At 43.0% G+C, this 27,538-nt stretch overlaps 1 protein-coding gene across 4 annotated transcripts in view; it reads right to left on the reverse strand.

The window, feature by feature from the left end:
- map7d1a (MAP7 domain containing 1a) overlaps window positions 1–15,595 on the reverse strand; it is a 66,986-nt gene extending 51,391 nt beyond the window's left edge. For all 4 annotated transcript variants that reach the window (XM_080737370.1, XM_080737368.1, XM_080737369.1 and 1 more), the window contains exon 1: window positions 15,192–15,595. In XM_080737370.1, coding sequence (XP_080593496.1) covers window positions 15,192–15,267 — 76 coding nt within the window. In that variant the 5' untranslated portion in view covers window positions 15,268–15,595. The remainder of the gene's footprint in view (window positions 1–15,191) is intronic.
- Window positions 15,596–27,538: the final 11,943 nt, after the last annotated feature.

Here is a 27,538-nt window from a genome sequence, read left to right on the forward strand (position 1 = left end):
TGGAAATTGGGTCAGAGGTGTTTCAGGAATCTGCGGCATGCATGTGGTGCTTGTTCACTATGTTGATCATCATCACACCGTCAGCGCTGCTCTGCACTCCGTGACCTGGTTGGCCCCCTGACACGCTCGTCCCCCCATGGGGCCTTCATTCCTTCTCTATAGCTGCAGGTGTCAAAAAGCCATGGGCACTCCATTGATTCGATGTGTATAACAAACACTACTGAAATGACAGGTATGTCCTGACCAGAACTCAACAGAAATACCGTAGCGAAGAGACCCCTGCCGATGAAAATGCATGCATGCATACGTGAGCACAGTGTGGCAACAGAATAGCAGGTTGGGAATCCACAGGTAATTAGCTCAGACTCAGCACCATTTCCCTGTCAGAGGGAGAGGGACCGTGTGTCATGTTGGTCCAAAATATTAGTACCAAGAGGGCTGTGATAGCTCAAAATGCTAGGCGAGAACACAAGGGTTCTTTGTGTATTCAAAATGCTTGTCTCCTTCCAAACCACACTCCACTAAATGTGCGTTAATCCTGTTGACAACAACATGAGTGAACAGAGACGTAAAAGCTGTTTTAGGTAAATATCGCTGCAGGATGTCATGAAATCCAATTTTGCACAGCACGTTAGATTATTGCTTTTGTAGATCACACAGACCTAGCATAGCCGGACAATATCACTGGCACTGCAGACAATATTTCTTGGCAATGGCAGATTCATCTGGCTACACAAGGCTAATGCAAGCCTGCTTTTCTGTAATGTACTTACTACCCTAGTACCCCAGCCTTGCATGAGTACCCACTGAAGAGACACTGAATACATTTGAAACATTATTTTATTATTAGGGAAGCACACATGGTATTAGTATGTTTTCTTCCCCAGAGAAACTTTAATCATCACAATAGTCTTTTTCAGGGGCGCCCAGCCGGCCACTGTCCTAGCGGTCCAGGCGCATAACACATAGGCTCTGATGCTTGACAGCGTGTCGCAGGTTCAAATCCCGATGACCTTTGCTGCGTGTCACTCCCCAACTACAAGAGGATGTGGTCAGGCCAAATAACTGTATTTGGTGCAGCAAGTTGCAACTATCAATATATTCTAAAATGGCAGGTATTCTAAAATTCCTTAAGCTATGATTTCAGGGAGTAAAAATGTGCTACAGTTTTTACTCAATAAATCTGAGAAAGGTAACAACAATTCTCAAGTGTCCACATTAGAATGTTAATTCTTTAGTGACTCAATACAGCTCATACAAAGAAATATCAAGACTGATGTCAGTAATTTCTAACCATGTGTTTTTCTACTAAATGCATTGAACCTCACCATTTCCCAGAATGTGGAAGCAGCATACCGCTGCTGGTGTGCTGTATCTACTAAACGAGAAGACTCCAGACAGACAATTAACCACACCTATGTTTACAACAGAACTCTATGATGGAACTGCCAAAGCATGACAAACATTATTACAGAACTTACACAATGTGCCATAGGATAGGAATGTGAAACTAAAACGATACTTCTCTCCGACATAAACATACACAAGCACAGAGTGCAAAGCAAATGCAGTTAATGAAACAATGGATTCATCACTGCAACACCCAATGCATTGACAAGGAAGGTACTAGGCTGGATGAAAATATAGGACACGGAATGGATTATTTATGAAGCCAAGATGAACTGCACTCTGGAATACATCCCTGCCAAATGAAGCACAACAATCAAGGATGGTCTCTGTTACTGTTACAGTTAATCGAAAATAAATGAGAATTGTGATTTTAGGTTTCGCCATTATGTAATTGTGAAATTAATTTTGGCAATTAATTCAAACAATTCTCATTTGGTCAGCTGTTGCATCTTGCCCTTGTCTCCTCACCATTACACAAGTGTTAACCAATATCAACCTGGCATCCCTGTTATAGGCATGTTGCTGTGAGCTTGTATATAGTCCATTTTCAAATAGCCTTAGTATAAAATATGTATGGCATAAGTGGTTATGGTTTATATGGTGATTATTGTACAACCCATACATCAGGCTCAATGAAAATCAGATCACAGTCAGAGACCAATGCCGTTTACAATTTAGGCATTTAGAAGACAGCTCTTTATCCAGAGCTGCTACAATAAGCAAGGTAATTAGAGAGACACTTAACTCTGTAAACTAGCATTACAGGTAAACCAAGAACCTAGAAACAGTCTAAATCAGGGGTCTTCAACGTTTAGTTGAGAGAGAGATGAAGCGGGGACCCCTACAACCTGTTCATAGATTCCATATAGTTTCATTGTTTGACAGCACAATCATCAGTGGATTTAGGATTCATGTCAATTTGTGTTTTCAGATATTTAACCACTTAAACTGTCAATACTTAATAAACTTGACCTTTCACTCTGTACTTAATCTGCCCTTTTTCCCCTCTACACCATAGTCTTTCCCAAAAATAGCCGATCTACAAGCTCACAACGAGGCTTTGTGAGCTTGTAGATCAGACCCCCTGTTGAAGACTCCTGGTCTAAATAACATGCCATCTAAATTATACTTTAACCGTTACATAAGTCTGCATTGCTAGGTCAAGTGCTACAGGCTAAGGTGGAGTCCGAAGAGGTGAGTCTTCAGATTACCGCAGAAAATTGGGATTGAATCTGGAGTTCCAAGATATTATTGGCAGTAATAAGCTCAATGAGCAAAGGCAGAAAATAGTATGAAATCGGCCACCCGCTGGCTTAGCGGTCCAGGCTCATACCATAGGCTCTAAATGCGACAAACTTTGCTGCGTGTCACTCCCCATCTCTCTCTCATGCGCGGTTTCCTGTCAATCTCCACTGTCTGGTACTATCAATAAAGACATAAAAAGCTCCCCCCCCCAAAAAAATAAATAATAATAATTAAAGATCAAATTGTATGAAATCAAAATTGTCCACCAAACATATTCATAACAAATGATGGTGACCAATAATCGTGATTACAATATTCAACAGAATTATATTATTTTAGTCATAAACCCTACTCAGTTTGTTATAGACCACTACCAGGAATAACTCAAGGCTTCTGATACAAGGACTTTGAACAGTCACAGAAGATCACAACCAAAACTACTCATGCATCAGAAATAAAAGACTTGGGCAAAATTGCCAACGAACAAAAGGATCACTTGGTAAAAAGCAGGGTGGAAATGCAGTACATTCTCTAGTAAAATGTAAATGAGGTAAACAAGGAAGTAGCACAGAGAGTGCGGGCCATGAAATCAAAAGAGTGGGAAGGGAAAAGGGTGGCACCAAAAAAGAAAAAAAGTAGGGGGGGGTGGACTTGGGGAAACCGAAAAGAGAATGGATATGCATCTCATTTGGGCCGGGACAGGGAACTAATGAATGACCCATGGAATAAAGCCAAATAAAATCTCATGACTGAAAGATTTTGTTGGGACAATTTGTGAAACGCTAGCGCCGTGTTTCCTACGCAATTAGTGCAAATTCAATACGTACAAATTGTGATGTTTAGGTATCATAATTCTAAACCGGAGACCATTGATGTTTATGGAAGATGCTTCACGCTTCTAAACATGTATTCTATTGCTAGTTTGACCGCTTCAAATACTCGTTCATCTCGTTCGTCGCTGCGGTAGAAGACACGCATGGCTTCTATGGAGTCCAACTGACTGAAAGTCGTAGCGACAGAGAACTTTAATCCATGGTTACCTCATCGGCAGGCGCCCCCCCCCTAACCCTAACCCCTCACCCTGCTCCTCTCTCACCCCGGATGGGGTGATGTAAGAGGCAGAGGGGGCCCAGACACACTGGAAGCGCAGTGTAAACAACAACCACTGATTCTGCGCCAGGCCCGCCCACGTGGATGTGCAGCATGCACGTGTGTGACTGGAGCTTTCGCAAAGTTTTTCATGAACAGCTGTTTCCTGTCCTTGCAAAAAGAAAAAGAAATGAGCAGTATTATTTTCGGAGAGAAATATTATCCAATGATGTGCCGTCCCCTGCATAAAAAAACACCAAGAAAACATATTTGGATACTTTTTAACTGTGGTGGCAGCTGTAGCCTGATACCTTGCCTATGACCATGTTATCAGACGAAACAAGAGGTGAATATTCATTGATTGATTTGCGTGGCTACAGTTGATCTCATTCTCATAATAAAGAATAATTTTTGCATGCCAACCATGGGGCTTGAAGACGGCATTCCTACGTTGCATACCAATTGGCCAGTGAATAGTAATGTCTCTGTTGGCGACTGCCACAGCTTTCATTCCTGTCACCTGGCCCAGACCAGTCGGGACAATGCCTGGCATTTAGCTGCCGCTCTCCTCCCAAGTGCCGTCGTCCTTCTCAAAGACATCATGGGGATGAAATGCCCTGCCTATCTGAAACAGCAGTGATCCCTGGGGTCCCTCTGAGTTGTGTGTTTGCAACACTGACAAACTTGCAAATAGACCAAAGGTTGAGTGCATACATGTGCACACGCACACATAATTATATGGTCCAAAATGATATAGTCCAGCACGCTCATTCTCAATGACATCAGGGCAGCAGCAGCAGTACAGAAGTACAGACAAGCTGCTGCCACACATAACCAGCAATGATCAGCATGCCAAGCCGTTGCCCCTGGCAACCTGTTCCACATCCCCTTGGGGGGTTGCGAGTGACGGCGGTCTAATAATCCTCCCTGGGCTCAGAAGGGCAGGGAGGGAGAGGGGTGTGCCTGCCCATAGCATGGGAGGGACCAATAATAATTTAGCTATAAGGAGTAGGTACTGATAATGGGTTTGGACTGCAGCCCAACGTTTAGCTGGTTACTCTTTTTTGTTAAACTGCCACACACTCAAGAAGGATTGATTATATCAGGAACTCCATTGCTTGCTTGCTTGTGTGTGCGTGCGCACAAGTGTGTGTGTGTGTGTGTGTGTGTGTGTGTGTGTGTGTGTGTGTGTGTGTGTGTGTGTGTGTGTGTGTGTGTGTGTGTGTGTGTGTGTGTGTTGCGTTGCATAAGGTTGTTTTCATTCCAGCGTACGGTAGTCATTTTCAGAACCACTGCTTTGAGCAAACATCAGCCCTCAGCACCAATCTTGGGAACATTCAACATGCCATTAAGTCCAACAGTCCTCATTATGCCCTTGGGTGATTTATACTTACGGTAGCTGAGCACTGGTGTTGCACTGCAATACCGTCGCACAACTAAGTATAAATCACCCTTACGTGTTTAGGTTCTGAATGTCTCCATCCCACATTTCTGAGGTTTTGTGCTGGCCTGAGATCCAATTGTAGGTTCTACAAGAAGTTGCAAACTCCTTTGCAACTGTGCATGTTCAGCAGCTGACTTCATGATCAACAAACAACAGAAACAACAGGAGGAGATCAAAATAACCAGGCTTGGTCATGGTGTATAGCAGTGGCACTATTCAAAAAACATTTCCCTGGCTATGGCTCGGTTCATTGAGTTCAGGGATGAACACCTTACCTAGAAGGAAGGTGAAAGAACGGCTTGATCCTTAAATACACACTGCAAGTTTGCATACCGGTATCTCCATTTTACAACTTCAGACTAGCATATGAAAAGAGGACTGACCGCAGGATCGCGCGTAACTCAGATGTGAGACATCACACTAAATGAATGATGACCACCATCCCGTCAACAAGGAAATCACTAGCTTGTTCTGGTCGTGGTAGGTTTTGCGTGCATACCCTTGGAACACCTACAGTACAGTACATTCTGTAGACTCAAATGTATGCATAATTTATTGGATATGGACTAAATGAGGGCAAAGAGAGCAAAGAAAACAGTCCTGTAAAGCTCATTTAGCGATGATTTGAGGGGGGGATTATTGGAGATTATTTGTTCTGAATATTTGTTCTGAGAATTTGAACACCATGGGATATGCATGTTTAATCACAAGAGTTGTCAAAATGCTATTGGATAGATGCAAGGAGAGCACTTGGCAGGTCAAGGTGTGCTCGTGCAAACCAAGCTGTGCCCTTTAGCTGCACGGGGCCCGTGTCTAATATTAGCAAGCGAGTCTGGTGGTGGTGGCCGAGATTTGCAGGAGGACCAGCCTGGGGATATTTACGGACTTGGTGGAGGTGACAGGAAGTAGTCACAGTTTTGTAAGCAAGAGTTCCCTCCCTGTGTCCTTACCGCCATGATTAGGGCACACCTCAAATTAGGGCACACCACCCACCACAGCATGGCATGGGCCCTAAGCCCAGGGGGGCTGAAACAAAGACAATCAAGGGCATACGGGGCGAGGCAGAGGCTGAGGGGAGCTTTCCAAATGACTGATGTGAATGAATGCTACAAGGGGTCTCAAGTTTTGAAAGTGAAGGGTCATTTGTGAGACCGCCTGTGGCTTTGCCATTTAGTCACGTTTTCAACACCCTATTGCATTTCAACTCCTGCGCAGCCCTGTGGCAAGATGCTCCACCAACCTCTGTACAAACGTTTTGATGAGGGACTCTTCCTATCTACAGTAGCCCTAACAAATTGAATCATGGAAATTACCCGACGAAGGCCACAGAGGCCAAAACATTGTATTATTTTAATGCTGCTGCATACGTATTCTTTCTGGGAGCATTAAGACAGTGTGGACTGCAGAAAATCATGGAATTTACACCATGCACTTTATACTTGAAATCAATGCCTTATTACTTATGTGATAAGTTGTCTTTATCCACTGTTGAAGTAGACAGGTGCCATCCCAGCCTGCAGAACTGCATGCAGTGATGAAGATCACCCTCCAGCTTTGTATAGATGCTCAGAAAACCGGACGTACTTCTTTACCCATGTGCCACCCGAGCACCCTATCAAAGGCATATTCCATCCAAATGGTCATATCACTTCTTGTGGTGACCACAGAGGGAAGCTGTGAGACTGGGACAATTCCTTCACATGCAAGTTATTCAGAAAGGAAAAGCAAAACCCACACTGAGGGATTCAAATCATTTAGAAATATGTATGTCCTCTGTATTTATCAGAACCCAAGCCAAAGACCAACGCAGCCCGATTTATCCTTGGCTGTGCACTGGTGCCACGCACCACAAAAAGCAAATCTACAAGGGCCCTGCAATGCTCTGACACCCACATGCAACTACCTTCAGCATAATTCAGGCTTAAAAGTGTGACTAATAGACCATAAGGCCAACACACGTAATGTGTTGGGTTTGTGGATTAACATTCATCCTATGCTATTATTATACCATTATCACTGCACTGAGTGGTAGTAGATGTGATAGCTAATGTAGATGGACTCTGGGGGCAGTGACATCTACTGTAGGCTGATTATCGCAAAGGTTAGAAGGCCACACAGTTAGACATGGACTTGAAATTTGAAACAGGTGGTAGGGGTCAGTATGCAATGCAGGGTATGTCAATTACACATTTTTTAAAGGCAAGCAAGTTCAAGGGGCTGTTATCTGACTAAACATTGCTCGTTTTTCTTTTGTCCCCCCACTCCTGACTGAGAGAGATCCAAATATAAGAACCGTTTCCGTATACATTCAACAGAATTCACTGTGTTGGAGGGGTCAAATGTTAACAAACAAATGGCTACAGATTCACATAGTGTTCACTTCCTCTGCAGCTATCAGTTGCACCAGGGAAAATGCTGCAGACGGAGACTGTCTGAAAGAGTTTTTGAGTGCTGGTTAAGACAGGCTTTTCCCTCTAGTATTTGTATTTCCAGAGTACTGGGATGGAGACTGGAGAGCATCCTCTGTTCCCCCAGTGAGAGCTACACTGTAAGTGATTTACACCAGCTGGGGGCCGTTGACGTCATCCTTGCTCCTAGCAAGGCTTCCAATAAATACTCCTTTTCCACAACGGTCCTGAGGCCACACAACTCTTTTCTGTTCAGTGACGGAGTTGTGTGAATGGTTATCATTTTTGTGTTTCCAGTGCAAACACGACTATAGGTTCATGATTAGGACATCTTTACAACAGCATATTACTAATGGCATTTGGGCTACAGCTACACAAGTTAACAGTATTGGCATGTAGGGTGAGATTTGTGAATAGACAATGGTCTGTATTGATACCGGTACTGTCCTTTAATCTCTTCCACTGAGAGGGTGATAAGTAAAGATAAACACTCTTCCTGGCCCATACACATGAGCATTGTCCAGTCTCCACCCACATACACACACGTTCTCAAACACACGACTGCACATACTGTATACAGCCAGAGCACAAGGCCCCCCCCCCCCCCCCCTATGCCACAATAAAGAATTCCCACCCACTCATTGTTACTACCGCAAGAACACTGCAGTCTCAACAGCGTAGTCTAGTCTTCAAACAGCACAGTGTTGCTGGCATGACTTCTGTCACTTGTGTCCCTTGACTTACAGTATATCTTTCCCACATTTCTTTCCTCTCCAACTTGTTTCCCATGATAATAATGTGCTGAATGTGAGCTTTGAACATCTCTAAAGTCTGAACATGAGGCAAGTGAGGATCATCCCATTTCATTAGCCTGAGCTAATAATTAAAACAACAGTTACTAGTTACTAGTAGCTTAAGTCTTGCACTCTGCACACTAAAGGGAGGTGGGAAAGTATTATCATCTCCAGCTTTCTCTGTATTCCTATTAGCCCTATTCTAATATTTTGGGGAAGATTTGGGATTTGTCTAATAATCCCTTTGGTCAAGCATGCAATTCCCCAAATTCCTCTAAAAGGATTAACATGCTGGCAAAAAGGCATTTGAAAGACATAATAATTATGTTTCGGGATCAGCCATACATATTGAATTAAGCAGGCATTGTGTTGTAGGATATGGCCTAGATACAAGAGGTCTTCTCTCTGCATGTAATGCAATGTAATGAATATAAATAAGAATATTCACTGTGCCAAAAGAAAACAAACCTGGATATTTGAGACTAAACACAGCTGGGGGAAAATTATGAATTGTATTATCAAATAATCTCTTTCCTGGCACACTCTTCCATCTGTAAATTTGCAGAGAAATTAATGTTGCAAAATGAGGCTATTTTGTACTGCTGCAAGCTCAGCACACAGGAAGAGTACATTTCTGGGCCAGCTGCTTTGATCTTGAAAGCAGGCATGAGAATACTGTATTTGAATTCAGCCTGCTGGCTAATCCATACAGTAAGGCATACTGTATATGTGCAACATGGATATGGTTTCACAGATTCAATAACGGAAGAATTATTACGTCACACATTATATCACACATTTCCAGTATTCCCTAACAGTGAACAGTGAAGGATGAGGTTTATATGTCGACTCCTCCTGAGCATTTTATTCTCTTCAAAGGTAATTTGAAAGTGGCAAACCATTCAAGTATATTTCATGCTAAACATGATAAGCCTCGATTTAAAACATAGATGCTTCATCTTTACATAATACTCATAATAATAAATCCAGCACAAAACAGTGTTTTCTACTGCCGAGTAGACAACTGTGCCTCTAATCAGCCAAATGATCTTGGAGGACCCTGAGTTTCTGCCCACTACCAATTTGTAAAGACACTATGCAACTTTGTTTCGAAAAAAGGGGGACACTAGTGCACATTTTCCCCAATTATGTGAGAGCTCCAGGGGCTCAAGAGTAGCAGGCTGATCCTATTCACCGCACGCTTGGCAGCCGGGGCTGGTGGGTTCTCCCTGTGTTACAAAATAGAAGACGACCTGTCAGTCTGCTTAAGCTCTTTGTGCTCAATGTGTCTATGCCTGCACAGGCCAGGGTGAAGCAGCTTGTCGTGGCTACTGAAGACACTTAGCATCAGGGCATGATAACAGCATAAAGAAAATAATTATGGATCCATAACTACAGATGTAATGCTACTTACAGCCACATAGCCCAAGCTTGCATTTCAATATAGGCCTAATGACTTTAATAGATATAGGCTACTGATTAACACTTTAGGTAACACTTTATGTAACAACGCCATTAAGCATTAACAGTCAGGTAATAATTCTGTCGCTACAATGGGGAAATCTCGCTCTTTCGAACGACCATCATCCGACAACGGAGCGTCGGGAGGGTTAGCTCACCCCACGGAGGTTAGGGTTAGGGTACGGGTTAGGTTTGGGTGTCGAAAAGATGACACATAGAAACAGCGAAACGCTCCCGCTATGATATTCATCGAACAACGAGAGGTTAATGAAACACTGAAGACGGAGTCAAGACGGAGTCAAGTGACATTTACACAAGACAATGTGTATGGACCAAACCCATCCATGTTTAAACACACTGTAGGCCTACCTCACCAACTGTCACATTAACCAGTCACCTGTCACATTCACAGTGGTAAATCATCCTGTTCAAGTCACCCTGAAAAGTTCTTGAGGCGGGGATGGCCTATACAGCAAGGTCTGTGGTGAGAATTTAACTCTGAGTGTAGTAGTGTACAAATTGTTCGTTGCACGGTGTACCCTATAGCCAATGTGTTCCATTTCATTGGTCAATTCTTACTCCATCATTTTAGACAGCTTACTTTACCAACTATATTTTACTTAAGAGACAAGTTGACATAAAAATGGCCATCCATCCATCCATCCAGGCAAAACTGATACTTTATTTATCCGAGAGGTCTCAGATTCTCAGGTTTAACAGAGCAGATTAGATTAGATGAAAGAGTAGAGTCCCGACAGCAAGGACACACACAGGATGAGTAGCGGAACGGAAAGCTCAGAGAGGAGAGAATGCCTGAATGCAAATTTAAAGAAAGGGAGGATTAGAAAATGTTCTTCAAAAGTCCTGACGGGGCAGAATTCCACAATGCCCAGCCAGACTTTCTACAGAACAGATAAACTCTCTAAGGGCCTCTGGTTCGACAAGGACAGATCCAACCAAACTGTCTTGTAGCTCTGTGTGCGCCACAGAGAAGTACAGGTGAGGTACTTCCAAGTGTTTTGAAATGAAGAAAAAAATGATGGGGATTGTTTTTTTTTCTTTCTTTTTTAAGTAATTTAGCTGTCACGCTTCAATTCCCGAGCCTGACTACCTTTCCTGCATGTCACTCCGTCTCTTTCCCCCTCCTGTCTCTCTTCTGTGTTCAATCAATAAAAAGACACAAAAGCCCCCCATAAATATCTTTAAAAGATAAATCAAACACCCATATGCTATGCAAGGTAGTGGTGAAAAAGATGAGAAGGATGTGGGAGAAGGGAAAGGACGAGGCCTGGCAGGGGTCTGTCAGTATGTCCGGTCTACTCTCTAGGGGGTCCGGGGTTATGTCCTATCTCTAGGGTTCTGGGGGTCTGTTCTGTCTCTCTGGGTAGAAGTCTGATGGCTACACTGTCGTCGACTCGTTGTGATATCATAGACTTTCTTCCTGTGCATGTTTAGTTCACAATGCGACAGCAAAGCATGGCTGCCCTTGTTTGCAATTGAGAACGGTCAGGAACACCACACATGGTGGCCACTGAGTTCAATGGAGAAGTGGCGCCGTTATATATTCAGTTCCTCAAGCTATATAGAGAACATATTCGTCTTTAACCTCAATTCTGACTTCCAATTTCAGTAAGACATGCAGCTCCCAATCACTAGCTTCATTACCAAAGCATTTTTTTCTCCTAATTAATACATCTTTAAGTAAACCATAGGAAAAGATACAAATATGTTTAGGTTAGCTAGCCATGTCAGATCATACCGATGGCCACTGCATACAAATGTTGTAGCCAGCTAACGTTGCTGTCAGTTACTCTAAGTGACACTTTGTATTTGGTCGATTATCTTGCTAATGTAAGCCAACAGAGCTTGTTGTGTTCTATGAAGTAATCACATTTGTACTGTGACAGACTAATTAACTGATTGACTCCACAACTTCATGACGTGTGCTGCCTTCTGTAGACTCACCAACAACTCCATTGTCCGCCCCCGAAAGAATTACAATCAGCTTTTTACCTGTTAAGTTTCTGCCTTATATGTGGACTACCTTCTCATATGGACTTAACGCTGTGCTGCCATGTCTATCTAGCCTAATGTACACCTGCTGCTGCTACAAATGCGTTGCCTCTCTTTGCACTTTGTCTTATCTCAGGTTCATACCTAATGCTTTTTTATGCAGTGTAGCCAAGTCTCCTGGACAGGAGTCTCCAGAGGAGTCCAGACGCAAAAACTGACGATGAGATGGATAAGGAGATAGATACTGTAGATCTCTTGGATTTTTCGTTTTCCGATTTTCTCCTTGCTCTCCCCCTCTTTCTGCATTTTATATACTTCTTGAAAACGACTAAATTGAGCTTGCACAAAAATACGTATTTCACCCACTGATTTACACCTGTAAACCTGGATTCAATCTGGACTGCTTCCTCGGCCTAACAGGTAAGGCAAATAAATACGGTGTGGATTTGGGAGGCATATAATAATGACTATTATTGACAGTCATATCTACCTTACATCTCAAACTTGTATGTATTTCAGTAGCTCCTTTCGGAACCACTCACTCCACGGCTATGCCGCTCCGAGATGTGGTTCCTAGTCACTCCATGCCCAAATGAGGCGTCGCCGGGGGTAGTTCGCCAGGTTTTCAACCGTTCTTACCGTCACCAAGCGTTGTATCCAAAAATAAATGGTCACATACCCGTCTCTTGCATCTCTACTTTTTTTAGCGGCGGGGGTAATCCAAGCGATTTGTTGAAGCAATATTTTAAAAACGCTCACTTTGTCAGCCCAGTCTGTGTTTTTTGTCAGCCTGTTGCCATTTCTCGCAGGGAAATCTCGCGACACACTCCCATTTCTCGCTTGAGATTAATGGCGAGTCACATGGTTGCTTCCGTAACATTTCACTGGGAAAACACAGACCGGGCTGACAAAGTGAGTGTTTTTAAAGTATTGTTTCAACACAATGCTTGGATTACCCTTTCCGCTAAAAAAGTATTTGCTTTTTGGATACAACGCTTGGTGACGGTAAGAGCGGTTGAAAACCTGGCGAAGTTGGCGAACTACCCCCGGCGACGCCTCATTTGGGCATGGAGTGACTAGGAACCACATCTCGGAGCGGCATAGCCGTGGAGTGAGTGGTTCCGAAAGGAGCTAGTATTTCAGCAGACATGGTCGGCTAGGAGGGACACATCATGGGGTAATAAAACTCTCAGGGGAAACAAGACGGGGAAAATACGTTATTTTATCTAAGCTATTAAAGCTTTCACAGGAGGACTTCCTTATTCCTTTCTGTAACTAAGAGAGACATACAGTAAAGAAAAGAATGTAAGTGATGTAATGGGCACAGTGACATCAACATAGACAAATATGTCACTCAACTCGTACATGTTATGCAACAGAGATCGATGGCGGCACCTATCCCTTCTCGAGTTTGTGGTTGCAAAATAGTCTCTTTTGTTCATTTTTAGCACATGGTTACCTTGAGTCATCACAGTCAGCTGTAGAAACATCCGAGTGACAGACATAACTTCACTCAAGAAAAACAAGATTCCTTATAATAGTGCTTCTGTCATGAGTCATAGACCATGAGATTGATGACAGTCCCTCCTGGACCCATGACGATGTACAGTACACGGCTGCTTCATACAGTACAGTACACATCTTCAGTCTCACTGGACAATGTTCCCATGACTAGGGAGGAGCTCTGTTGTCCATTCCTTTTGACACAGAGCCAACAGCCCACCCCTAAACCCCCTGTCAGCAGGAAGGAAGTTTTCTGTTGTCCCCAAGAGGCGATCACATTGTGTGTGTCCGTTTGACGTCCTTCTATTTCCAGAACCGGACAGTGTATCAATGCACAATGGTGGCACTGGTGAGGCATAGGTGTTCAAACATGATGTCTGTCTACTAGCAGTGCTTCTCAAACTTTTTCATGTCAAGGTCCAGACCCCCAAATTGACACTAGCCCGCAGACCACCATTTGAAAATATATGCCAAGGACCCCCATAAGAGAAGATGTTTGTGTCTCTAGAGGAACATGCATTAGGCTGCGGACCCGCATTTAATGGCATTTCTATCTCTGAGACCCCAATCCATATTGTAAAATCAATGTTAATTTAACGCAGAGTGTATAAATGGAACCATATAGGGTCCATTTGTACACTCTTTAGTTACATATCCATAAGGGTCCATTTGGTTCCCAACTATCATTTAGCTGGGGACCCCCCTCATACAATCATATTATTCGGTAGATGGAGACAATTTCTACAAAAGAATTATTGATAGATAGATAGATAGATAGATAGATAGATAGATAGATAGATAATTCCCTTTTCTCCTATGGAGACTATCTCTACAAAATAATCATGGATTTCAATGAGCAATGCAGGCTTGAAATTATCCTTGTGTTTCAAGATCCTATGATCACACAGTTTTCACAAATACTTCCATCCAGACAGAGTAAACAATCGATGTCAATGTAAATTTCGCTTGATGCCCCGTTGCGAGCCTCTGGTGTCACTCACTGGTGCATCTCTGCACCAGTTTCGAGAAGCCAATAGCACCTGTGGAAAGGAAAATCTGTCCATGCATTTGGAAAACAGGTTGGGCAGAGGATGCAATGCATGTCATGCATCACTCGTTGTTCGACGCATGTAGGCTGCCGCTACAGTACAGTCCGGGAAGACCGCTGGAGTGAATTAACGCATAACGTTAGTCATCATAGGTTAACCATGATGAGGGGGGATGGGATCAATCAGATTACCTCACCTAGAGCTGTGTGCTTTATCACCATCCTTAATGGTTCAGTGAATTATTCTCCTGGGGGCGACACGGCTGAGAACCGTGTATTAACAGGCAACAAAATAGGCAGTAATCAATTAACTTATAACGCAGTAGGACCGTAATTGTCAATAGCATTGTCATGCGAAAGCTGCACATATTGACAAGTCGTCTTTGTCATGTGGATTAAAATCTGACCTAGTGGGTGTGGGTGATGAAAAGAGCTTATGGACAACATCTGGTATGATGAACGTCTACGAGTCTGCTTCCATGGAACAATCGCACCTTTTCAATGATATTCGTGTTTTGAGGCAAAACTCAAACACATAGATCAACGCTTTTAATAATACATTGCTTGAATGGTAATATATTATGTAGCCTACAAACACTTGGCAAACACATTGATTCTGAAAACCCCTCCACAGAATTGTTGCATTTATGTTTTACAGAAATAAAAAGCAGTCATAAACACAAACACCAACAATGCAGCGACTCAAACAATAACTCAACTTGTAAAAAAAACGACGTCTTCTTCAACTACTGGTTAAATCATTCCAAAAGACTTACGTGTTGCTTCGATTCCTCCAGCCTTGTCTTCCACATCAGTACCGATAATGTCCATATTGTTATTATTGCTTTCCATTGTGTCTCATTCAGTCATGCGGTGGTTCTACTGGGCTCGTCCTCTCCTAGTGACCGACAGTCCTCTCATTCCTCAGGCAGGAGAGAGGGCAAAACTTCTCGCTCCCTCCGCTCCGCACTGACCTGCTATGTGCTCCAAAACGCACCACCACCACCGTACTGTCACACAGCGTGGACGTCTATCAAAAGATCGATAATAAATTTAAAAAAAAATTACTCTCCCCCCAAAAGACAATTAAATCAACCGGTACTAGTGGGGGAAAACGCCCGTAGTTGCGTCAATTCCTGAAAGAAGTCGGAGAGAATGGTGTGAGAGGGAATTTGGGGAATCGTGGGGGAGGAGTGACGGTGGACTGACTGACTGGATGAACTCACACACAGCTGATGCTAAAACGCCTGCATCGTCGCCGCGCGTTGTGGCCGCGCGACCGAAAATAGCCGATCTCCAAGCTCACACCAAGCCGCAGGAGTGGCGGGGTGTGATCTTGTAGGTCGGCTGTTTTTCGGGCGAGCGGCAGCGGGCGGCGCGCGGCGATCGGACTGTACCATTATTACTGGGCACGGGGGGGGTGATGTTACTGTTATTGTGTGGATCATGTCCTCTCTGATCATAATATTTATGTTTCGTGTGGCGGTGTGAAACCGATGCAATCCCACAGGCTGTTTATTTGACAGTAGCTCACAACTACGTGAAATATATCTAAGATTTGAAGTAGGCATATTAATATTCACCCACCCCACCCAATACCCACATGTATATGTTCACCATTTGGTCCATTCGCCTTCAAAAATACAAATTGCTCATTTCACAGTTCACACGAGTGTAGTCAGTGACTCAGTGTAGGCCTACTCTAAAGTTTATTTTTATGATGGTGTACTTAGACAGACAGACAGACAGACAGACAGACAGACAGACAGATAGATAGATAGATAGATAGACAGACAGATAGATAGATAGATAGTATCTACCATTAGTTATAGGCTACATAAATGCAAGGCTATCACGATTCATGTACTTTCTTTATCACCAGTATAGGCCATATGAACATATATAAAGTAGTAGATGCAATAAAGCAAACCTAACCCCAAACCTTAGACACCGGGAGAAAGCAGCATTTTCACTATAATCAATTAGGCTATATTATCATCTGAATGTCTAAAGGCTGCTTTTGTCATATTAGGACTTAAGGGGTGCATAATAAGTGACATATTTGCCCATTGTGCACAATTGGCCTGTCTGACATGGATGGTTGTACACATGCAGGCCAGGGTAGGCTACTTATGGGCCATGACAGCTCTTTTTTGGATGAAGTTGAGGCACACCGCACACTTAAAACAGGTCATAACAGTTAAACAATGCCTATTCACGATATTCCTGGCCATTCTATGGAGGCTGCCATTTTCCTTTTACAGAGGGCGCTGGAGCATTTTTAAACATCTTTTCACTTCCTCCCAAGTCGAAGAACAAGAGATCCCAAGGAAGTGACAGGGAATTGTCTGTTGCCAGATATTGCCAGAGACAAGCGGCCAGGTCTATGAATAATAAGCCCAATAGAATTAACTAGGTTCAGTTTTACTACTTTACATTTACATTTGAAAATAGCAGATCAGCAAGCTCACAATGTGTCACATTGTGACACATTGTGAGCTTGTATATTTGCTATTTAAAAAATATAGAGGAAAGAAAAAACGAAAATAATTTGAATATTTTTGAAACATTTTAACAACACAAATCTGTGTGGCGGTCCCTGGCACCACATATTTTCAGATGGGGGTCTGCGACTGTGGACAAATCTGTTAATCTGGGGTCCTTGATATGAAAAGATTTGGGAACCACTGGTTTAAAAAATATTAGAAATTAAGCCCAATAAACAACGACACCAATTGCTTATTATAAGCAGACATGGCAACACCGGTTCATTCAGAGCCCAGAGCCCAGAGCGCCTCTACTGACACTTTAATGCAAGGACACAGGAAACCAAATGATGTTTTTTATTTTCTTTCAGGATATGAACAGGAAGCCGGGGGCGGGGCCAGGAATATCGTGAATAGGGTAAATAATTTGCTGAAATGACCAGTGTGTATTGCATGTAATTGCAGGTTATAGAAAACAATGGGGTTTCCTGTGAGCCTGTTTTCACCCGTGTTTCAGCATAATGGATGTTTTCACTGATGTACCAGATTGTATTAAACAAATAATTAAAGTTTATGGAGTTGGGATAGTAAATGTCATGATGTGAGTCATCAGGATTCAATGTTAAAGGTAAAAAGAAATGGAAAGAGATAATAGCCACACAGCAAAAGTGTTCATTTATCCATTTATAATAGTTCCATTTGTACAAACCAGGGAGTTAAATTAACAATGAGGACTTTGGGCATGATCTTCAAACCAGCAATAATGTTTGCACTGGTTGTGAAAGTTATAACATTTGAACTGCAAGTGAGCAGTGGTGGAAAAAGTACTTGTTTTTTACGTAAGTAAAAGTATATACCACCATGTAGTAATATTCTGGTATCAAAATGTACTTAAAGTACCAAAAGTAAAAAGTACTCATTATGCAGAATGTCCCAAATGTATACATTTGAAGTTTTCAAATGTATACATTATATAGAAATCACAATCATCGTGACGCATTGTTACCAAATAGCCGAAATGTATAAGGCTGAAGTGGGTAATGTATGTTTTGTAATAATAATCAAAGTCTACAGAGTAACTAGTAACTAAGTTTTCAAATAATTGTAGTGAATACAACATGTGTCTCTTGAGAATGATGTAATGGAGTAGAAGTACAAGCACTGGACTTGCGTAATTGCAATTAGTTACTTTCCACCACTGCATAGTGAGGTCTACCATCTACCACCTGTGGATCTCCGACAGCATCTGCTAGGAGGAGGAGGCGGGGGGCTAATCGGCACGCTTGAGAAGGGACATCCCGTCCCCCCAAAAAGACCCCAGTTGGGCTCCTTTGTGCAGCTGTTGAGTCCTGTTAGCAGAAACCCCCAAGAGCCACCTGTCACTGCAACTGGAATGGAAGAGTGGTGGCTGAAGAACATGGGGGTTGGGGACCCCGCAGTGTGTGTGTGTGTGTGTGTGTGTGCGTGTGCGTGCGTGCGTGCGTGCGTGTGTGAGTGACTGAGAGAAAGAGAGAGGGAAGGGGGGTTGAGAGCAGTTGATTGCATGTGAACACAAAAGCCCAGAATGAGTTTAAGATTGACAGAATTTTAGATTGTTGTTTATTATTATTATTTATACCACTAACCACAAAAATATTTTTGACAAGTATGTTTTCAAACAATGATGATAATTTTGCCATCACGCAATTATGAGATAAGCAATAAATGGTAAATGGTGTATTTATTTATCACTTTTATCCAAGGCGCTTGACATAGATTGTGCATTAATTACATTCAACAATTCACACACACATTCATATACCGATGGCGGAGGAAACCATGCAAGGCACCAACCTGCTCACTGGGAGCAACTACTGTAGGGGTTCAGAGTCTTGCTCAAGGACTCTTCGACATTAACTCAGGGGGAGCCCGGATTCGAACTGGAAACACTTCGGGAATACTTTGTGCTCTAACGAAGGTTTCTCTACCCCTCGCCAGTGGTGATGCCAGTGGTAAGCGCACCTCATGGTGCACTTCTGCTGGTTCACAAGAACGCCATACATGGCCTACTTCTTGTGCACAAAGTGCAAGTTGGCACCTCGACAGAGGGCAGTTCTATTCTAGTTCTATTCTCTATTCACAGTATAAACAAATACATACAGATATTAAAGCAAGGGCAGTGGGAGATGAGAAATATAGAATATTGTGAAAATATGAAGAGAGTATATTTGTTATTCAAGATCTTGCAATTTCTACAGCCTTGATATTTCTTTTGTCATTGAACAATATCGCACAATAATAATAATGTAATATTATTCATCACATCTCATTATTTGTCCTGGGTGAGGAGGTGATAAAGGAATTGAGAGGGTAATTAGGTCATGCGTGGTAATTGGTCAGATGTTTGTCACTATTGGAGTCTGGAGTGAGGACTTTGAAAGCACTTCTCTAAGAAATCTAATGTTCAAGTTCTTGCAACAGCTGGATGTATCTGCAAACAGCATCATTGTGGCGCTCTCAAGCCCCATAATGAGCTGTTCAGTGTTCACGCACGCTATACACCCTACAACTAAAATGCCTGTGCCCTGTGTGTTCTGCCTGTGGGTTAAGTTATGTATATATTATTTTAATGACTTTATTGCCTGCCGTGTTTCTTCCATGTTTAATTCTTTGTACGTATTTCTATGGACCTGAGTCCACTAATAAAGATTGAATTGGTCAGATGCAGGAGAGTGGGAGAAAGGCAGCGTCTGTACACTTATGCTTGCGCAAGCTATAAAGTGTCACAATGCATTGAACTGTCAGGCTTCCATGCAAGTGTATCACATAAAAATGGTAGACCTACAAGCTTATTTAAACTTTACAGTGTGTGGCATCGCATCAGTGAAGTAGAATCAAGCCTTCAGTGTGAGCGATGCTGCTGAAGGACCTCTGAAGCTCAATTACCCCCCCCCCCCCCCCCCAGTCATGACTGCAGGCTCACTCCACAATTTACGCCATAGTATGAAAACTCATAGCACTGTACCATAGCACTGTATCACTACTGGTAGCCTATATGTTTTCTAGTATGTTTCTTAGATATAAGCTAAATTTGAGGTTTACCTTCTATCCTATTTGCTTGGTAGGAGTTAATTGTTTTTTGGCTCTTGGTACCACTGGTTAAGAGCGTATGCCACATTTCTAAATTGTAAATTATAAACATGGATGACACTCGGCTGCCAAACAGGGTTGTCGCAGATGGTTTAGTAAAATTCACAGCTGTGGAGACTGGCTGTTTATATGGATGCAAAGGAACCAAAACACCGAGTGGAAAACATTGACCTGTGACAGTTCACAGAAGCCAACTCCCTCCCCAGTCCTGTCAGGGAATCGCAGAGGAAAAAAATCGAACCTCTGTTCGAAGTGGAGCTGTGTGTGTGTGTGTGTGTGTGTGTGTGTGTGTGTGTGTGTGTGTGTGTGTGTGTGTGTGTGTGTATTGCAGTTGAAAACAGCGCCCCTCCCTTAACATGTGTGGTCATAAAAGGTACTACCACATTCTTGAGGCTACATACGGACCCACATAGACTGAGGCTACATACGGACCCACATAGACGGATACACACACGGCCATGTATAGGGAGCTCCACACAGCTCCAAAAAGGTTCATTCACAGGAGCAGTTCCAAGTTGATGGTATAAACTGCTTATTCATGGATGTTGCCCTCAGTATCCATCCTCGGGCACATGTTTAGGACTTGGACTGATATAACCTGGGTAACTCAGGACGAATGTTCGGGTATATTTATATCTTTAATCTATATCTTTCTCACTCTTACTGGGCTGTCAGTGTATACATACCAAGCAATATGAGTATGAAAACATTTATTTTGCGAGACAACTGCTACCTTGTATATACATTTCAAGCAATGAGTATGAAAACCTTTATTTTGGGAGACAACCGCTACATTTTATGTGTGATAGAACTGCGTCAGTTCATTATGGAGACTGGAGAGAGTATAGATTTTTGTGAAGTTCATGAAACCATCCATTACACATTAAAGCACAATGTGCACTCCTGAAATAAAAGTTTTTCAAGGATCTTGCAGATTTTAGGTCATCAGTAGGCTACACAAAGGAGACATTAACATCACCTGCAACAGTGGCCTTCCAGAGTATAAGCAACAAGTGAACGTCGTTACAAGGCTCAGCGCCTGTTCAACAGCCTGATGGTTGACAAGGTGGAACCTGTTTGCTTGTGTGTTTTCTGATACATGGGTATCGCTTGCTTGCCTGCATCAGTGGTGTGAACACATTGTCGCTGGGGTGGTGGGTGTCATGCAGTTATCAACATTTAACAGTGGAAGTGACAGACTTGCCACCAGTATTCACAGGTCCATTTTCACGTTAAACTAACACTCAGAGTTTTTGCTGTGTATTCCGCTAGAGGTGACTGGAGTAAATTACAAGCCATGCAACACTAAATCAGGGGTCTTCAATGTTTTTAGGCCAAGGACCCCTTAGCTGAGAGGTAGATGAAGCAGGGACCCTCACTACATATAAAATTGTGTTGCAGATTAAAAATGTTAGACTTGTTTGACAGCACTGTCAGTGTCATCATGTTGGAGTAATGTGTATTTTAAGCTATTTAACCACTTCCATCAAATACTTAGTCTGCTCTTCCCTTCCTTCTCCAAACCTCTTCGCCAAAAATAGCCGATCTACAAGCTTACGCCTTGCAGCACGAGGCGTTGTAAGCTTGTAGATCTGCTATTTCTGGCAATGTGCCACTCAGAATAGGGATGCTAAACATGATCCTATCACACAAAGATTTGGCGGCCCCCCTGTAGTAACTCTTAGGACCCCCTAGGGATCCCGGACCCCGTGCTGAAGACCCCTGCTGTAAATAAGACTATGGAGCACTATTGCTGGGATCGCATGATTTACCTCATATTTTCATGTTAAGGGTACATTTCTGTTCAGACCTGGCATCCTGCGTCTTTATTTTCTCATGCAATCTGATAGTAAAATGAAAGGCCCAGGAATAAGATCTTACTGCAGAGTCTGGAGACGTGTACTCATTAAGGAAACAGAACTGTACCGTACAGCATTAATGAGCCATTCAACCCAAGGAGGAAAATAGACTGGTGGGTCTCCATTAGCTGTGTCTTTGATGTACAGTATGTTGCATCACTGGAGAACTGCTGACAGATTTAATCAACTGCATTCTATACCTACTGAGTCGTTTTTGTCAGAGTTCATTGTTTATGGGCTCCGTTTATGCAGGCTGTGCAGGCGACCTGTGAATCTGTCACTTCCATTAGTTATCCACAAGTGAGACCCCACTACACACAGGGGACCCCCACCTCACCCCTTAACCGCCCCACAAGCTGCAGCTACACACACACACACACACACACACGCACACACACACACACACACACACACACACACACACACATACAAACATACACAGAGGGAGAGACCCTCATACACCCCCATATCTCTCTCACTCACACACGCACGCACGCACGCACGCACGCACGCACGCACGCACGCACGCACGCACGCGCACACACACACACACACACACACACACACACACACACACACACACACACACACACACACACACAGGAAGTGAGCTAATACAGAACTTTGGGCATATACGTTAGTACAATAAATACTGCAACTGCCACTGAGGATGTGATTGTATCAGTAAAAAAACAAAAAATTACAAAACAGAGGGCGTCAAACAAAGACACAGGAAACACTTAAATCTGAACTTGTATCCATTTTGTATATGAGTGACAGTATCCTCATACGTTATAAGTTGGCATTTAGAGGATATGATTCTATCAGTAAAACAATCTAAAAAACAGGGGGATTCGAACAAAGACACAGGAACACTTTAAGTAAGATTAACAGAGAGATAGAGAAGACTAGAGTAGCCCATACCAGAGAAGCAACCGATACACCGCAGCAGAAATGCGAGCCACACTAAAGAAAGAAAGCTCACTGCAGCCTGAGCTTCCTCTTTCTTTAAGCCCATTTGGGCTTTGTAATGTAAAAAGGCACCACCGGTGTCACTCCCGCTCCCGATGGGGGGAAAGATACAGGCAACAAGCAAGTAATAAAGAAGAACATTGAAACCTGCGCACCCCATGAGAGCTACGACAGATTTGTAAAGCGCCTTAAATAGTGGTGTGTGTGTGAGCTGCCTCTGTAGTGTGGGTATATGGCCAGTATGGCTCCTGTCTCTTGTGATTTCTTTTTCAGGGAGCCTGTCCACTGCCACAATGAGTCTAGAGGTCAGCTGCTGTGAATGGCCTGGGTTGCCATCGGCCCCTTAATGAAATAACAATAGGAGGAATGTTCAGAATGTCCCGCCTAGAGGAATATACTACGCCCAGTCAATGTATAGACTGTGAGCATGCTATCTCTGTCTATCACAAACGGGGTGTGGCCGTGGTGTAGCCTTTAAGGAAGGGTGGTTATGAGGACACTTGGCTATGATGATGAATTTGGTGCTGTTGATGTCCTTTACACTAATTTGTTGACAAAATGGTAAGACAATTACCTCATAAATTCATAATACTGTGTTCTTTGTTAGGGTTGTCATAATTGATTACCAGTGACTTTCTTTTGAGTATATCTCCATTTCCCAGTGATGTGATGATGTCATTTTGACATTTTGGCTACAGTATACAAGTACTTTTAAGTACTATAGGTTCAGGCCGCAACGTGGAACACCTACACCACCAATCCGACCGATATGCCCATACATGTAAATCTCTGTATCTGTCAGTCCTTTTCCCTTTTATACGCCTTTATGGAGATCCCTGATGTCATCAGTATATGCCTGCCCACTTTTGTGCACCTATATATGGAGCTGACTGATTTGTTTGCGCCTGAACATACTCCATGTTTGGGCGTAGCTGCGTTGGGAACTCCTTATATGGTTATGGCTGAGTCATTGTGACATGAGCGTGACGACATGGTCCACCCACATGCCGGCTGGACAAATCTAATCAAGGATATGTTGAGTTTGCAGTTTATCTCCTGTAAATAACAAGTTTTTTTTTTAAGCCTCCAATAATTTATCTGTTGCTATCTGTTTGCTAAATCAGCGTCTCTTAGGCCTGCAAGGTCAAAGGCCATTTGCACCATAGGGGGGTCCGCAGATTAATCTAATTTATAGCCGTGTTGTCTTTTGTTGCCTTCAGTGTGATTTAATAAAAGCCACTACATAGCATGTCATGCTGGATAAAACGAGTGGGTGAGCACAGCCAGGGAGATAGTGTGGGAGAGTGTTCCAATCTCTTTGTGTTTCTCTCTAGGGTGCAGTGGAAGCAGCCAGATAATCTTCCTCTGTTTAATCTCACTCTCAGTGGCCAATTATGGGCTCAGAACTGTAAGCACCCATCTGCATTCACAATACATACTGTAGTAGCCTACACAGTAAAATCCCCACATTGTACATATTATAATAATATCTATATATTACAAGTGTTAATTCAATTTTGTGGGAGCAAATGGAGCAATCTTGTACCATATTTTTCCAAAGGAAAATATATTTCAGGGTAAAGCTAGTAGTACAGCTACTTTATCTTATGCAAGTGGGGCGGCATAGCTCAGGGGTAGAGACACCGTTATTAGAGCACGAAGGGTTCCCGAAGGGTTCCCAGTTCGAATCCGGGCTCCCCCTGAGTTAATGTCGAAGGGTCCTTGGGCAAGACTCTGAATCCCACATTGCTCCCGGTGAGCAGGTTGGTGCCTTGCATGGTTTCCTCCGCCACCGGTGTATGAATGTATGGGTGAATGTAATGCACAATCTCTGTAAAGCGCTTTGGATAAAAGCGCTATATAAATGCACCATTTACCATTTTATGCACTAATTAATGTCAAACCATATTATGTAGGTCTTCCTGGCCCATTAAGCAACAGGTGGTGAGACAAAGCTTCACACCATACTGTATTCACTTATTATCCAGCAGGAATGTGATGCCACAGCAATATGTCACAGAACCGCCCGGCAGACGATGACGCAATGATGCCTTAAAAAACCCAAACAAACGAGCTGTCTGTTTGAACGCGTGAGGACTGGCTCCCCTCTCTGCTTGCCTGCCTGCGGGGTCCCAAGCCATTCTACTGTTCTCTCTCTCTCTCTCTCTCTCTCTCTCTCTCTCTCTCTCCTGTAGTCTCTCTGCCTCCCTTCTGCTCCATTGGACTCACTGTTTATGGCCATAATTGCATTGCCATTTTCACTCCCTCCCCTCTCCTCCCCCCTCCCCCCCGGCCTCGACACACAACCACCAACACCCACCCATTTCTGCCCGCAATCGCTTCACAACAATGAGCGCCTCTCCCAGTGCTTTCATTTCCATGACAAACCAGAGTGGGAGCCAGGAGAGAGAAGCAAAATGGCAGAGGGAGGGAAAAATGAATGAGAATGAGAGAGAGTGGGAGTGCCTTCACCAGTTCACGCTGACCTCTGATGCCATTTGAAAGGAGGGGAGGCTCTCCAGATCCTGCATGAGCTTCAGACAGATTCAGACATGAACACAGAAGCAAACATACATAAATACACCCAGTAAAATAATCAGTGTAAAATCCTCAGCAGTGTTAATTTTGATATCACAATTTCATTTACTAGTCATATTTTAGTCATCTGAAAGGTTTTAGTTTCAGTCTAGTTTTACTCGACAAAATATCAAAAGATTATAGTCGATTTTGTGGATATTTTGCAGGCCTTGATGGCTGATTTGGTTGCATGCTGAAAATAGCTAGCCTGGCAAGCCAACCTCATACTGTGCATTCACTTACTCGTTACTTCCCACAATCTATCTATTAAACCAGCAAACTCACTCACACACTCACGCTCTAACGCTCTAACGCTCACGCTTATCTACGTTTATCTATTCACTCGCTTCAGCAACTGATCCCAAAGTTCACATGGTATTGGCCATTAGCATTATACCAACGGTGACGGAGCCCGAATTTCATTTCTCCTAAATTAAAGCTGTTTATTAGCGTTTTCTTAGCCTGTTGTCAGGGTTACGGTCCGTTCCTCCAGGCCATGGGATCTGTAGCCCCACACACACACCCCTCTCTCACAGTTAGGAATGTGCTCTCTCTCTCTCTCTCTCTCTCTCTCTCTCTCTCTCTCTCATCTTCCAACGGGTATGAAAAAACTATGTGGAGCAAGCGCATACATTATGCCTTACATTATGATGCTCCCACATAAGCTCCCACATATTCTCACGCACGCACCAGTTACAGTAACTTTCCCCACAACCCACACTCTGCACATATTTTGGAGCACATATCTTCGAACGGGTAAGGTCTAGTATAAAGGAATGAGTGAACGCAGTATCAGGGATGACCCGTCAGGCTAGAAAATAGCCGATCTCTGCGACGCAGTGTGATAATTTGTTGACTAAATATAATTTGGTCTTAGTTTTAGTCATCATAACTTTGTTTCTATTTAGTTTTCGTCGGGGAAACAAGGTAGTCCTTGAAAAATTTTCATCATAGTTTTAGTCGACAAAATTAACACTGTATACATAGTCACATACACCCAGTAAAGTAATCAGTGTAAAATCCTCAACGCTAACTTCTAGTAAACAACCATAAGAAATATCCACTTGTGGAGAGAGGATGGACTAAAGCTATAAGGGGGTAAAAGGTTCAGTCCATTCTGTGAGAGAATGTATTGACTTAATGTCATATGGATGGATGGCTCTGTCAAAGTGATACGTGTATTTTATATAAACAAAGGGCAAAGGGTTAAGAGGTCAAGCCTTAGGGAAGCGCTATCTCTGTGTCTCTTTCTCTCACTCGCACGCACGCACGCACGCACGTACTATAGACAAAGATCCAAACACAGGTTTGTGTCATATGTCATCTGTCTGCTAATGTGAGTTCGAGAGGCTATTTCTCCATTTTGTATATGAGTGATGGGCTGATGGCATCCTCATACGGTATGTGTTGTGTTGGTATTTACATTTTACACATCACAGACACTGAAAGCCCCTGAGTCTTGCACAAAAGAGTGTTGCTCCAAATTTAGGACATTTGGTAGCTCATTAGGAAGGAAATAATGAGGAGGGTGTGTGTGTGCGTGTGTTATACAAGTATCATCTGCTTTAGAGTGTGCTACAAAGACCATTATAACATCCATGAAAGAGGCACTTCAGACAGTTTGTTATTGAGTTTTAGTTGATGAAGATGAGCTGGTAATTTACAAGTACTTTGATGTACTGTAGTAGGCTATAGTGCATTTAAGACCACACACACACACACACACACACACACACACACACACACACACACACACACACACACACAGGAATAATGCTTTCAAGTCTGCATATCAAATTCACATTTCAACAAAAGAAGGAATTAGTGAGTCAAACTAATTCTGCAAATTGAGTCACAAAGAAAATGTTGAGCTTGTTAAGGATCCACCGAGTGCCAGGTACTCTGTGTGGTTGTTGTCTGTGGTTATGTGCAGATACCCTGTACACACTTATACCATGTGTTGGTTTGTTTACTGTTTAAACATTGCTAAAGCACATTAAGCTAATCAACTGGGGACCCCCCAAGACTGAAGAGGAGTCAGTGTGAGCTGGAGAACTCAGCATGTACAGATCCATCTAAAAAAATAGAATATTATGTAAA

This window comes from Nannobrachium achirus, assembly GCF_963921795.1.
Source record: "Nannobrachium achirus genome assembly, chromosome: 2".
Taxonomy (NCBI): domain Eukaryota; kingdom Metazoa; phylum Chordata; class Actinopteri; order Myctophiformes; family Myctophidae; genus Nannobrachium; species Nannobrachium achirus.